The 14,465-nt window shown below is 53.9% G+C and overlaps 1 protein-coding gene across 12 annotated transcripts in view; it reads right to left on the minus strand.

Annotated features, from left to right (window-relative positions):
- Window positions 1-14,243, minus strand: part of POU2F2 (POU class 2 homeobox 2) — a 109,718-nt gene extending 95,475 nt beyond the window's left edge. For 2 of the 12 annotated variants that reach the window (XM_045077236.1, XM_045077238.1), the window contains exons 1-4: window positions 13,663-14,214; window positions 12,714-13,079; window positions 10,754-10,876; window positions 7,178-7,318 (exon numbers count right to left, since the gene is read on the minus strand). In XM_045077236.1, coding sequence (XP_044933171.1) covers window positions 7,178-7,318; window positions 10,754-10,876; window positions 12,714-13,079; window positions 13,663-13,963 — 931 coding nt within the window. In that variant the 5' untranslated portion in view covers window positions 13,964-14,214. Of the gene's footprint in view, window positions 1-7,177; window positions 7,319-10,753; window positions 10,877-12,713; window positions 13,080-13,662 lie in introns of all 12 variants that reach the window. The other 10 variants (XR_006605854.1, XM_045077230.1, XM_045077231.1 and 7 more) reach the window with 10 other exon arrangements.
- Window positions 14,244-14,465: the final 222 nt, after the last annotated feature.

A 14,465-nucleotide genomic window follows, 5' to 3' on the forward strand; every position in this document is an offset into this window, starting at 1 on the left:
ACCCAAGATTTCCTAGACTGTCCCTATAAATGTGACCTCTAGCAGATCACCTCCCTGTGGGATTACTAAAGCCCCCCTTGTGGGTTAAGCCTCTGCCTTTGGCTCAGGTCATGATCTCGGGATCCTGGGATCGAGCCCCGCATTGGGCTCTCTGCTCAGCGGGGAGCCTGCTTCCCCCTCTCTCTCTGCCTGCCTCTCTGCCTACTTGTGATCTCTGCCTGTCAAATGAATAAATAAAAATATTTTTTTAAAAATAATAAAACCCCACTTGTAACTCAGGCTACTAACAGAACCTCCTCTCCACACAACCCCAGCTGTGAGAGAGTCAGGTATGAGCTGGAAATGACAACAGGCACCACCCACACAGGAACTCATTTAATCCACGAACACCCCCATGAGACAGGCTCTATAATCACCCCAATTTACAGGTGAGCAAACCGAGGCAAAGAGAAGAGAAGGGATTTGCCCAAGGTCACGCAGCCACGGTGTGGCAGTGCTCCACAGAGGTCACTGGGCTGCTCATGCCCCAGAGGGCAGCTTCGGGTCCGTGAAGATGAGTACAACCCAGAGCCTTTAGATGCCGCTGTGTAACCTGGCACAAGTCAGCACCTCTCTGAGCCCAGGCTCTTGACGAACCCGGGAATTCCAACTCAAAAAGACCGTTGAAAGGACTAGAAAGAAAACAGTGGATGGAAAAGAAGTGACTAGCACTGCCAACGGTGCCCAAGGGGTGCTCCAAGCACGGCGCCGCCGACAGCTCTGATGTGCCAAACGCTTCACCCTCAGCCTTCCGCCGGACCAGCCCCACGGGGTACGGGCCACATGCCACCCATCTGATGGATGAGGAAACTGAAGCTCTGGAAGGGGAACTACCATGTGCCCAACTCCCTGCGCCTTCCACACATGGTGTCAGCTGCAGGGCACAAGGTGGAAGGCAGGTCTCTGCTCCCCCAGATGACTTCTCAGCACCACCCACTTCCTCCTCCCACCCCTACCCTTCCTCCTTCTGTGAGGGAACCTCATCCTCTCCGCTCAAAGCCCAGGGAACCGCACCTGGCCTTGGCGCCTAGGACTTCCCACGGCCCTCAGGCCCAATTCCCTCCATCTTAAGAACCACATGAGACTGCCAGGCCTATAGCCTAGACTCCCCCGAGTGCCTGACCACACCCTCAGTTGGTGTGGGCCGGGGAGCAGGGGACTGGGAGAAGCAGCACCTGTCCAAGGCCACACGGGGCAGCTTAGTGGCAGAGGCACAAAGCCAGGTGGCGGAGTCCGACAGACCTTGAGGCGAGTCCCGGCTCTGCCACTCTCTAGCTTTGGGGCCTTGGGCATGTGACCTCACCTCTCTGAGCCTCAGTTTCCCCATCTGAAAAACATAAACAGACAAACAAGAGGTCCCTGCTGCATGGTGCAGTCACGAGGATTCAAAAAAGCAACTCATGAAGCAGTTGCCCCGGGTCCTACGACATAAGAGGCCCCCAAAAACAGGAACTGTGATTTCGACACCCACCTCTCTACCCCACGGCCCCTGCCCAGGCCTGGTCCTCTCTCGCTTGGGCCCAAGTGAACCTCCCCCTTACCTTCTCCTTCAGTTCCAGCTGCGTTCTCCCCTGCCCTACCTAGTCACAAGGCCAGGGCCCCCATCACAAGCCTTACTCACTCGCACGATCACTGGTCCACCACCTCTGCGCAGAACAGACCCACTCACCCACCAAGGCCCAGGTCACAGGACCACACATCCCAAGCCAGTGAAGCCCTCCCACATCACCCTTCTCCTCAGCACAGCTCCGTACTCAACCTGTGGCAGAAACTGTTCAAATCCTGCCCCCAACACGGCGGGTGGAAAGAAAGCAAAACCAGGATGGACTACTGTGTGTCCCATCTGTTCTTTTATCCCATGAATCAATTTACAAAGCCCCAGGAATGTGGGGTGACACACATGCCCCACCACCAGTGGGCTGGCAAGATACAGAACCCCAGTTAGGGAACGTCTCCCATGGGCCAGGCCCTCCCCAAGGGCGTTCCCGATCTCTGGCTCTGAATCCTCACAGCATTTTCCTTATCCCCACTGACAAATGAAATCCCTCCCCAGACCAGAGGCCAACATCAGGTCTGGAACACAACAGTGTGGCACTCAGAGAAAGGGGCCAAGGAGACTCCACAAAGGCAAAGGAGAAGACCTGTTTTACCACCCCTGGCCAAGGATCAGGGGCACCAAGCGCCATCACCCCTTTAGTCCTCGCCCAAATGACCAAAAGGGCAACAGGTGACACGCACAGAGGATTTACTGCAGACTGGCACACAGGTCACTTACTGACCCTTTGATTCTCCCTGTAACCTTCAAAAGCAGTGCTATTACCTCCTTTTTGCAAATGGGGAAACTGAGGCACAGAGGATGAGTCACCTGCCCCAGGGCAGAGAGGCAGGAAATGGCAGAGCTGGAATTCCAGCCTGGCAGAGCCTGGCCCCACAGCCCAAGCTCTGAACTACCCTGTCCTGTTGCGGCCTCTCGCACAATGATACACGGTAAGCTATCATTAAAAGACATCCCGAGGGCCACAAGAGAAAATGAGAGAGAGCGAGGTGTAATTTAGATTTCAACAATCAGATGGAACCTCTCTAGGAAATGACACTGGAAGTAAAATGTAAAGAACAAGTAGGTCAAGAGAGAAAAACGCGGAGAAGGAAGAGCAGCATTCCCAGGAGAGAGAACGGCCCCCATCGAAGTCCAGAAGCAAAAAATGAACTACGCGTTCAGAGGCTGGGGCCAGGGTGGATGGACCATGCAGAGGAGAAGGGCACCAGGGGATGACTGGAGGGACAGGACCCAACCCGGAGGGGCAGGGAGTCCAGGGCCTCGCGAGGCACACACACACCTCAGCAGCTCAGGGGCCTCCTTGGTAAAGCCTCACCCCTGCACTGGCTCTCGTGGGGTCGCTTTGGGGATTACACAGCTGGCTGCGAGTACAGAGCAGAGGCCAGTGCCTGGTACAAAACGAGCCCTCCGAGGGCCTAGGGAAGGACATGAACTTACGACGAGACGACTTGGGCCGCACTGCAGAGGCAGCGAGGCGGCAGGAACAGAGCCAGGGTAGGGGCCGGGGAAGGCCAAAGGGCCAGGACAGATGCAGCAGACACGGACAGAAGTGGACAGGTTGGTCCAGGGTGTCTTTGAGGAGCAAGGCGCAAAGAGCTTCTGGCCCCTGTGTGACCTGGGCTTGGAGCCGGCTGAATTGCTTCCTCCGGCCAAGAACGCCAAACATTTAGCAATGGTCCCTCTCCCCTTGGGCAGCTGTGCAGCAAGGCTCCCTGTCCCCAGGGCAGAGGGGGTGGTGCTACCTTCCTACTGAGGAAAGCTGCTCTTGCTCCTGCACTCAGGTGGGCCCCAGCATCCTCTTGTCCCCCAACCCCAAACCTCATCCCTCTCTCCTCGAGCGCAGAATAAGATGCGGAGGGAAATGGGCAGGGATGCCCAGGGGCTGCTCAGGAAAGGACAGGGACAGACACAAGGGGGAGAAGGGCAGCCAGAGTGCTCGAATGGAAAGACCCCTACCCCTCCACTGCCACTCCAGGGCCCGCACCCCCCCTCCTCTGGACAATACTGGTGCCCAACCTTGCTTTAGTCTTCCCCCAGGGACACCGTGTCATATCAAATGTAAGGTTTTCGGGAACGAGCAGATCAAAGCAACGAGGAGACGCTGCCACTAACGTCAGAGAAAGATAAGCAGCCACTCACTCCCCACTTCCCGATGGAAGGCCACAGCACCACCTGGGAAGTGAGCTTGAGAACAAAACATCGCACCAGAGTCTGATCAAGTCTCTCCAGGCCAACCACCGATTTCCAGGAAACACAGACAACAGGGGACCCTATCGATCTACTCCACTGCAGGATGCAGTTGGCAAAATCCAGTCTTCAGGAAACAGGACAACTACCTCCAACAAACACAGAGCTCAGGGGATGGGGGAGAGAGAACGGACATGGTAGGGGGATCTCCGCAATCAGAAGAGACTTCCGAAAGCCAGCATGAGGGCGCCTGAGCGGCTCAGTCGGTTGAGTGCCAGACTTGCGCTCACATCATGATCCCAGGGTCCTGGACTGAGCCCCACATCGGGCTCCCTGCTCAGTGGAGGGTCTGCGTGTTCCTCTGCCCCCTAAACCCCGCACGCACACGCTCGCACTCTCTCTCAAATAAATTAAATTAAAAAAAACAGAACCAGCACTTCTGAGACAACTGGACATCAGAGGACTGACTAGACATCTGACAGAAACTTGACATTTTCGGGGCAGTAATTTTTCGAGAATTCTGATCTTTTAGAAGTACACAGTAGAAAATCCACAGAGCAAATAACAAAACTCCTGAAAACGACTGCAAAACACTGTGGATGGTCCAAGAGGACTGCCCACGAGCCGACAAGGGCTGAGGGCAGTGAAGGGGGGATGCGGTCATCATGCTGGTGTGCCTGCCTCTGTACCTTCTCCACAGAAAACAGGGAAAAGAGCAAAGCTCCTCCTGTCATTCAAATCCTCTGGCTGCTTTCTGTCACATAAGGCAGTGAAAGCCCCGGCCCCCGGCCCTGCAGGACGGGCTCCCCTACCTAACCTGTACTTACCTCCCAGCAGCCCCCTTGTTCCCCGGGCTCCAGCCTGGCCAGCTTCCTTACCAGCCCTTCACCACCACAGGTTCAGTCCTACTTGGACCTTAGCACCTGCAATCCTCAGATCCAGAACATTCTTCCCCAGGCATCCACACACTCGCTCTGTCTCTTCCAAGGGGTCTTCTGAGACCACCCTATCTTGAAAATACACCTGAAATGGCATTTTCCATCACTCCCTACCCCCCTGCCCTGCCCTCTCTTCTCAGGCGCCATCTGGTTTCTTTTGGCTTTCTCCTCCTATCAAAACCAATGGGAGGACAAGCGCCGCCCCCCTGCTGTGCCCAGCACATAGTGAGTGCTCTGAGAATACGCGTGGAGTATGAGCATACGCGTGGAGTATGATCGGAGCCTGCCACTCTGCAGATGGGGGCTGTCACCCCTACCTCAGGGCTGTCTTGAAAACTCAGGGCCGAGCAAACAGCACGCTCAGCACAGTGCCCAGTGGATGGCCCTGAAAAGGGATGTGGAAACTCAGAGCCCCTGTGTCCAAACCCCGGCTACTCCAGACACCCTTCCCCTTAAGAAACCCGGAGTTTGGTCCAGTTCCGGCCCTCTCAGGAGGGCAGTTGACTAGGGGTTAAGCCCCACAGTTGTCACACACACATGGGGGCAAGGAAGTCGGGTCACTCTAGTCTGAAGGAGCCTCTTTCCACCCCTGGTCTTGAGCCTCATTAAAGGTGAAGCATCCTAGCTTCCAGAGGGAACCATCAGCAGCCTACAAGGGAGGGCCTCCCTCCAGCCCCACCCTGCCCAGTGAGTCAGCAGCCAGACCTGCTCACAGTTCTCACCGCAAGACCCAGCCACACCCTGGGTTAACAACATCCCCGCCAAGGCCCGCCATGGCCCAGCCCACCTGAAGAGACCTGGAGCCTCTGGGGCAACAAGTCCCCTCCCCACCTTGGCTCAGCAGGCCCCCTGCTGCCCAGCCAGGTCAGTATTTCTGCTCAGGACCGCCTGCCTCAGGAGAGAGTCACCCCGGGGCAGCCACCGAATCCAGCAGAGGGTTGTCAGAGGACACTGTCCAGCTGAGGGTTGTCAGAGGACACCAGTGTCTGTTCCTCCTGGCAGCACCCAGCACAGGTCTCCGCAGCCTCATCGGAGGAGTGGATGGGACACTTGGAAGAGAGGGAACCAGAGACGTGTGGGCTGATGAGCCCACGCCCAACCATGCCCCTCAGGGCCACAGTTCTCAAAGGCAAGGCCCAAGCACAAATCTCTACAGCAGAGCCCACAAGACACCTAGCCTAACACACCCGCAGGCCCAGGCAGCCCTATTGGCACCCTCCCCTCCCCAACAGAACGTCTCTGGGCCAGACCTTCCACCTCTCCCGCTTGGGCTGTCCAGCCTCTTCCCTCCATTCCCTGCTTCCTTTTTGTTTAATTTACTTCAACAAGTACCTGTCACGGCACATGCTATACCTATCTGTACCTGGCCCGCTTCTAAGCACTTTATACGTCATCATTCACTAACTGATTTTCCAGATGGAGTCAGAGTTCCATCGAAAACAGGTATCAGGGGCACCTGGGTGGCTCAGTGGGTTAAAGCCTCTGCCTTCCGCTCAGGTCATGATCCCAGGGTCCTGGGATCAAGCTCCGCATGGGGCTCTCTGCTCAGCCGGGAGCCTGCTTCCTCCTCTTTCTCTCCTCTGCCTGCTTCTCTGCCTACTTGTGATCTCTGTCTGTCAAATAAATAAATAAAATCTTTAAAAACAAAACAAAACAAAAACAAAAAAAGAAAACAGGCATCAGATCACCTCACTCCCTGCTGAAAATCCACTGTAACACTTGCTGTATGGAATAAAACCCACACTCCAAGGTCTGCCAGGCCCAGTGGCTTGGCTCCTGCCAGGATCCTCCACCCACTCCCCACCCTCTGCTCACAGCACTATCTAAAGCCAATTGCAGTTTCACTGATCTGTCACCCTATGAGAAGGTCGCCTCCCCAACCAAAGGGCCCTCACTGCTATTCCTGTCCCAAGCACACTGCATGCACAGTGACAGCAAGACACACAAACCGGTACGGAGCACGTGGCGTGGGCCCCCGGCCAGGCACTGGGGGAATATTTTACCGGGTTAATTCATCTTCTCTCTCAACGAGCCCAGTTGGGGAGCACCCTATCAGCCTCATTTTACACAGAAGGGTTCAGTCACCCGCCCAAGGTCAGACAACCTAGCTAAACGCCAAGGCTAAGTGACCCTAGCAGCCGGCTCCAGGATCCTCATTTCTCACACGCGCATTGTTCTACTGCAGACTAAGTAAACCTATAAAAATGGTTACTGAAAAAAACAAATAAAATTGAGAGCAAGAGGTCGTGAGGAAATGCTTCCTGGAGGAGGTCACACATGTGAGCCTTCCACAATAGGCAGGATGGAGACATGCAAGAGGAAAAGGACAAACAGAAGCCACCACCTCCCCACTGGTGGGCCACACTCTGCACAGGCGCCTGCCTCTGCCAGCCCTGGGATCAGCAGCCGGCCACAAGCACCGGCCATGCATTCACCACGGCCCACAGACACCTACCACAGGTCACTTTGCCTTCTGAGGCAGGTCTGGATGTCTCCTGTGGCTGCTGGGGGGCGGCGGCAGTCCCTCTCCGCCGCCGCCTGGCACCACCACTGGGCCTGCCCCGACTCCGCCGCTGCCGCTTGGTTGGTGGGGAGCCTGAGGAGAGAAAGATGGGGCACACTGAGGATCAGGATAACAGGTAGAGCATGGTGGCAAGGGCCTGCACAAGGGCTCAAGGCTGGTCTCCGTGCTGTGAGACCCTGGGTGAGCCCCTCTGCTTCCTGGGCCTCAGTGGCTGGGTCCATAAGACGAGCAGTAAGTAGAACCTAGCTTCACCCAGAAGAGCACACCCCACCATCCAGCAGCCCCACTTCCAGGTCTGACCCTGAAGAAAGCCCTGCACAACCTCGTCAGCAAACAGGCATGACAACAGACAGACCACTGCGGCATTGTTCCTGTCTCAATGCAAACACAATGTAAACATATGGTGAGCAGTACACTAGGTTAATTACCAGGGTGCTGACTCCTCAGTAAAGTAAAAGCGAGGTACAGAACAAGTGTCTACAACTTACTACATCTTGCCTTAAAAGAAAAAGAAAATAAGCATACAAACTTGCTATTTTTCCAAGACAAAACACTGTATAGGCAAACAGAAAATGAATGAAATTAGTTACCTACTCACTAGGGGTTGGGGGCCAGTAGAAACAATCCTCCTGAGAACATCCTTCTCCCGATTCTATTAGTTTTGACTTCTGAGTCTTTTTTCTTTTTTTAAAAGATTTTTATTTATTTGATAGACAGAAAAAGATCATAAGTAGGCAGAGAGGCAGGCAGAGAGAGAGGGAGAAGCATGCTCCCCGCTGAGTAGAGAGCCCGATGCGGGGCTCGATCCCAGACCCTGAGATCATGACCTGAGCCGAAGGCAGAGGCTTTAACCCACTGAGCCACCCAGGCGCCCCTGACTTCTGAGTCATTAAAGTGGTTCACATACTCAAAAAATTAGATAGACAAAAACACCAACCATAAAATTAACAGAAACAAACCTAGCTGCATATGTAACTGGTAACACCAACTGAAGAATTATTTCAAGTAACTTGGAAGAATGTTCTGACTGTAAACTCTTGGTGGGACACACTCCTAGGGCAGGAAGAACCACAAGTAACTAACTGGTCTGCTTCATTCAGGAGAGGCAGTCAGCAGCGGCACTGATGTACTTTCAAAGCTATGATTGTCATAAAATGAACCAAATAGATTTTCTATCTCAAAGCTATTAATAACCAGAATTTTTAGTGTACAAGAAACAAATATTTATAACGTTAATTTCAAAAACGATAAGACAAATTTTTTTTGTTTGGGGGTGGGGATAGAGTGTGTATGCAGGCAAGAGCCAAGAAGGGGAGAGGGAGAGACAGCATCCCAAGTAGGCACCCCGTCCAGCACAGAGATGGACCTGGGGCTTGATCTGAGGTCATGAAATGAGAAAGATGGGACACACTGAGATCATGACCTGAGCCGAAATCAAGAGTTGGACACTAAACCGACCGAGCCACCCAGGTGCCCCAAAATACTAATATGAATTTTCTTAAAGTAATTTCTAGCTCTGTTCACTAAAAGAGGCCAGAAACAATACACACACTCAGCACCCAGGTCTAGGTCTCTAAATGACAGTCCCTCTAGAAGAAATGAGGCTTCTTCTGGTAACAGCTGATTCCAGGGCTAGGGAAGAAAAAAGACAGGTGAGTCCAAAAATCTTGCAGTCCCCCAGAGCAGGAAGCCCAAAGAATGATGGAGCCCCATCAAAAAGACAGTAGGAGCTAATCAATTTGAACCTCAGGAAAAATGACTAATGGATTTTAACACAGTAAATAAACAATTATACAGGAATCCACAGCACTGCTCCCCCTCCTCCCAAGAAAAAAGAGAGAAAAAAGGAAAAGTCTCAAAAGAGTGCCAGCTAACAGACCACTGGAAAAGAGTAAGAAAACCACCATTTTATTAACACCAGTGTCAGCACTGGTTTGAGCAGAGATCATCGATGCCTACTAAACCCACCAGGGATGCTTCTGGTATCAGGACGTGCCAAGGTGTCCCCCCACAGACTGTAAGTCAAAGGGGGAAATGTCCCTTTACAAAGGACAAACATGGCAGACCCCACCTTAACCAAGTGCTCAAACCTGCCAACTCACAGCAAGAAAACCAGAATGTCAGCCTCCTGATGGGCTCCAACGTAAAGCCCACAGCATCAACTAAGGAACAGTCCTGCCAAAACATGTAACCTGAATCTCATCGAGCCTCCTGACCCACTTTTTACTGCACCTTACTTTACTTCACTCGATTCTCCGTCCTGAAAACCACTCTCTACTACTCTGACCACACATTTACAGGGTTTTCGAGTTTCAAGTCATGAACCAGAAACAACGCCCAGTGGCTGCTGCCGTGCTTATCTCCTGGGGTGAGGGTGATGGGGCTCCCCACTTCACAGGAGCTATACCAGCTCCAGCACCCCACGAGGAAATGATAGGACACTTTAAAACAATTGTGACATTCTACAAAACAAGCAGACAGAGTCAGTAAGTCAAAGTCATAGCAAGAAAAGAAACAAATCTGGGGCAGGGAAGGAGTCTGGTTTCTCAAGTAAGAGATTAAGAAGACAAAATAAATTAATGCAGGGGCGCCTGGGTAACTCACTGGGGTAGGCGTCTGCCTTTGGCTCAGGTTATGACCCCAGGGTCCTGGGATGGAGCCTGGCATCGGGAATCCCTGCTCAGCGGGGAGCCTGCTTCTCCCTCTCCCTTTGCCTGCTGCTTCCCCTGCTTGTGCTCTTTCTCTAATCAATAAATAAAATCTTAAAACAAACACACACACACACAGACACACACACAGAAACTCAACTATGAGTGGGTCCCGAGAGTAGAGACCATCGGTGGGAGACATGAAAATGAAACATTAGAATATCGGAGGATCAATATTTATTTTCTTAGACATAATAATGGTCTGTAAATGACCTAGGAGAATCTCCTCATTGTCAGAAAATGCCTGCTGATTTAGGGATAAAGTATCCTGATGGCTGCAACTCATTCTAAAGCATTCAACCACAAATCCACCTTACACACAAACACACACATAAGGCAAAAGTGGCAAAATGTTAAAATTACTGAATGGAGATGAAAAATAGGAACAAGCTCACTGCACTCATTTTTCAGCTTCTCTGTATGTTTCAAATTATGTTTGAATAATTTAAGAACTAGGAAAGAGGAGACGCCCTAAATGAATTGGCAGGGCAATTAAAACAAACGAATTAAAGATCCCTGACATGAATAAATCTCGAACATGTGTCCAGCAAAGCCAGCCACGTGAAGACTGCCCACCATGTGATGTCATTCAGATGCCCTATAAAACTACCACAAACAATTCCATACATTGCTTCCGGACACATGCTTTTGTAGGATAAACACCACACACAATGCAATGTGGACACAGAATGACCCCTTGAGTCCCTTCCTTGGCGGGCTGGGATGGAGAGGTTCATCAGGGTTCAGGAGGAAAAAGGCACGCTGCCATCATGCCCACCCCACCAGGTGAGAGGCTCACCTGTCTCCCACTGACCCTGCTGGGCGTCTGAAGTACCACTTGATTGGCGATGGCGTCGGCGGCTGCCTTCGGTCCTTTTGGAAGAAGAGCTGGAGGTGCCATAGTTGTAGCGTTCCGGAGACACTTCACAAAATGAAAAACAAAGTATTCAGGGCCTCTAGCCCCTCCCCAGCCCAGCCTCCAATTCCCACCTGGAGATGGACTCCTGCCCCACTAGGTGCTGAGCTCCCCAGAGCTTGGAACCCAGACAGCAGCTCCCTCCCAAACGCTTCCTGCCCAGTGGTCACTATATGCCTACAGAAGGGGCTCAGGAACTCCTGGGGCTGTCCAACTCGTGTCTACAGCAGCTCCAATGGCCAAGGCTGGATTCTGTAAACTGAGTCATGGTCAGGATCCCTGCAATGTCGCCCCCCACCCCCGCCACCTCGAACTGCCCCCAACACTCCTTGAGGCCCCAAGGAGTAGCAGGCTCTCCAAATCCTCTCTTCCACAGCCTATCCTCCACGTATCTTTTTTCCAAAAACACGGTCAGTTCTTCTCTAGTGGTGCCCTTCTCCTGGTTACCCAATGCCCATGGGCTTCCTCTGGCCAAGGAAGTTCGTGATCCCCCTCCGTGACTCACCACCTCACCTCTAATGACCCAGCTGAGAGCTCAATAGCTCCAGGCCTATGCACAACAGGACTCCTGACCCTTAAACCCTTGGGTTCCTCACCTTCTCAGAACTGCTCCTCCAGGAGTACTTCCCTCACAGGATGCAGGGCATCATCTCAGAGCCGAGCCAGTCAGGTATGAATCCTGACTCCCACACTTTCTACCTGTGTCACCTGCAAGCCCCTATGTGAAGTGGCTTCCTCCCTCCCTCTCTGCTCTTGCTCTGTCAGTACCCCCTGCTCCTACCACACTGGTCTCTGACGGTACCAAACTCAGTACTGACTCAGGGCTTGAAAGCTTCCCTTTCCCTCTGCCTGGCATTTTCTCCTCCACACAGCAGGGGTAGAGCCGCCACCTAAACATTGCTTTCTCCAGGGCGCCTGGGTGGCTCAGTGGGTTAAGCCTCTGCCTTCGGCTCAGGTCATGATCTCAGGGTCCTGGGACTGAGTCCCTGCTGAGCAGAGAGCCTGCTCCCCACTCTCCCTCTGCTGCTCCCCCTGCTTGTGCTTTCTCTCCTTCTCTCACTCTCTGTCAAGTAAGTAAATTCTTTTTGGGGGGCTCCTGGGTGGCTCAGTTGTTTGGTGTCTGCCTTCGGCCCAGGTCATGGTCCCAGGGTCCTGGGATGGAGCCCTGCATAGGGCTCCCTGCTCAGCAGGGAGCCTGCTTCCCTCTCTCTCTCTGCCTGCCTCTCTGCCTACTTGTGATCTTTTAAAAATAATAATAAATAAACATCCCTTTCTCAGAGAGGTTTTAAGTGGTTACCCAATCTGGGGGGGCAGGAGGGGACTCCCTTCACTGTGAAACACTCCCTATTCTCTGCATTCTCTTAACTTTGCTTTTCTATAACCATGTCTAAAAATAAGCTATCTGCCTTAATGGCTGCGTCCCCCCACCAAACATAAGCTTTATGGAACAAACACTTTGTCAGTCCCAACACCTTGTACTTCCTGTGCTCAAGCACACAGGATTCAGTTCTTACATGTGGGCAAGCTGCTTAACTTCTCTTAACCCTGTTCTTTCTCCTGTAAGATAGGGACACGAACAGGACTTCCTCATGGGATTACTGGGAGGATATAAGGCGACAGAAAGGGCTTACCACTGTGCTTAGCAAGAAATAAGCCCTCCATAAACAGTGGCCACAAACGTCATTGCTGTGGCCAAATTCCACAAGCTCACCTCTCCCAAACCCATGCCTCCTCCCTGCCTGTGTTCCTCATTGATAGTCTGAGCAAAGGGTAGGAGCGAGCACCCTGGAGGCGCAGCCAGGGCACACCACCGGAAGTCTGTCACCCTGCCAATCAACCATACCTGGACGGCGCCTCTTGCGCGCCAGGTGTGGCAGCAGGTCGTGGCGAGCCAGCACGCGCAGGAGTTGCCCCAACAGCCGAAGGTTGCTCTCGTCGCACTGCCCGCGGCGCTCCAGCTCCAACAGCAGCTCCAGGCCGCTTCGGGCGCGGGCCAGACCGCCGGCCGCGCCGGGGGCCTCATCGAGCAGGAAGGCCAGCAGCTCCAGCTCGCACTCGGTCAGCTGTCCGCCCACCACCTCGAACATACGGTGAAGCGACAGCATCCCGTAGTAGTCCAGGCATTCGTCCTCCTCCCAGCTCGGAGCTGGGGTCAACCCGGACAGCGCCATACCCGGGGGAGGGGGCAGCACAAGCTCTGAACCAGGGCCTAGAACCCACACAGCGGGGGAGGGGACAATGGTCAGCGACGCAAGGACCCGGACCCCGTCCCCGCCGGCGCGTCTCTCCCGCCCCGTCCTGCCCTGCAGGGCCACCTTCGCACCCCAGTCTTCTTTGCCGCTCCCCTTCCCCCAGAAAGGAATGGTATCGCCCGACGTCCCCTAGTAACAGGTCGAGACGCCAGACCCCGGTCGTCCTCCCACCAGTCGGGCCTGCCCAGCCCGAACGCTCCTCCCCAGGTGGTATGTCCCGAACCAACCTCCGGACCCGACCAAGTGGACTGGGTCCGAACAAGCGTGGGGCCCCATCCCAGAGAACCCTGCCAACTGCTCTCTGACTCTGGGCAGCACTGTCCGGACGTGCCCCTTGGCTTCGTCCAGTGGTACTGTCCGATCAGCGCCGCGGCTCCAACCCAATGGTAGCGTCCGAAAGTAACCCTCTGCTCCCCACAAGTGGAACCGACCAAAGCAGCCCATCGCCCCGCACAGGTGGAGCTGTCCGATCCCGACCCCCTTGCCCTGTTAGGGCGGTACCGCTCTCCCCCCAACACCCAAGAGGTTCCGTCTACCCACCACCAGCCGCCCTCAGGCCTCTCTGGATCCTCACCGGACTCTGGCGTCTGACGACTCCCGGGCGACGGCCGCAGCCACTTGTTTTGGATCTTTCTGGCACCTTCTCTATTATTACGCCTGCGTCACCTCGCCCCTCCTCCTTCCCCCAACTCGCGCAGGTGCGACCGCCACGCCCCTTAGGCGCAAGCGCAGAGTGAAGCTTCCAAGCCCCACCCCTCAGGGCCCGCCTCCAACCGTAGCGTCCTGCCCGGCAGTGTCGCGCTTGCGCAAAGCGAGATTGGTTTCCGCGTTTGAGTTGCATCTGACTCCTGGTTGCAGGGTTGTTCCTGTCCGCAAGTGACTTACGCCGCTGGGTGCTTGTTGCCCCACGTCAAGCCCTGTTGGAACTATTCATCTCATGGACTACAGTCCCATCCTAAACACGATCTAGACGCACACATTACCACTGCTCCCGGCTGCCCATGGCAAAGGACCACAATAGCGACCGTCCTGGCTTCAAATAGCTCCCGGACCCCTTATGATCTGGACTTGGCCGCTCCATCAGACTGCCCCTTACTCCTAATGACGACCAGGAACCTACGTCACAACTGTGCCATCTCATGACCCCAACTGGAATCTCCTTTCATCCAACAGAAGCCCCCATCTCCGATGTTATTCCCCTGATAAAGACCAGAAATCTCCTCCATCTCATATTAGGAACCAGTACCTTCCTCCCGATTGCAATAGTCCCCTCCATCCTGACTGTTCACTTCTTGATGGCATCCATCACGGACTGGTCCCCTATTACAGTCAGACACCCTCTT

The sequence above is a fragment of the Mustela putorius genome, unplaced genomic scaffold (genome assembly GCF_011764305.1).
Source record: "Mustela putorius furo isolate JIRA1106 unplaced genomic scaffold, ASM1176430v1.1 tig00000196_pilon_pilon_pilon, whole genome shotgun sequence".
NCBI classification, from domain to species: domain Eukaryota; kingdom Metazoa; phylum Chordata; class Mammalia; order Carnivora; family Mustelidae; genus Mustela; species Mustela putorius.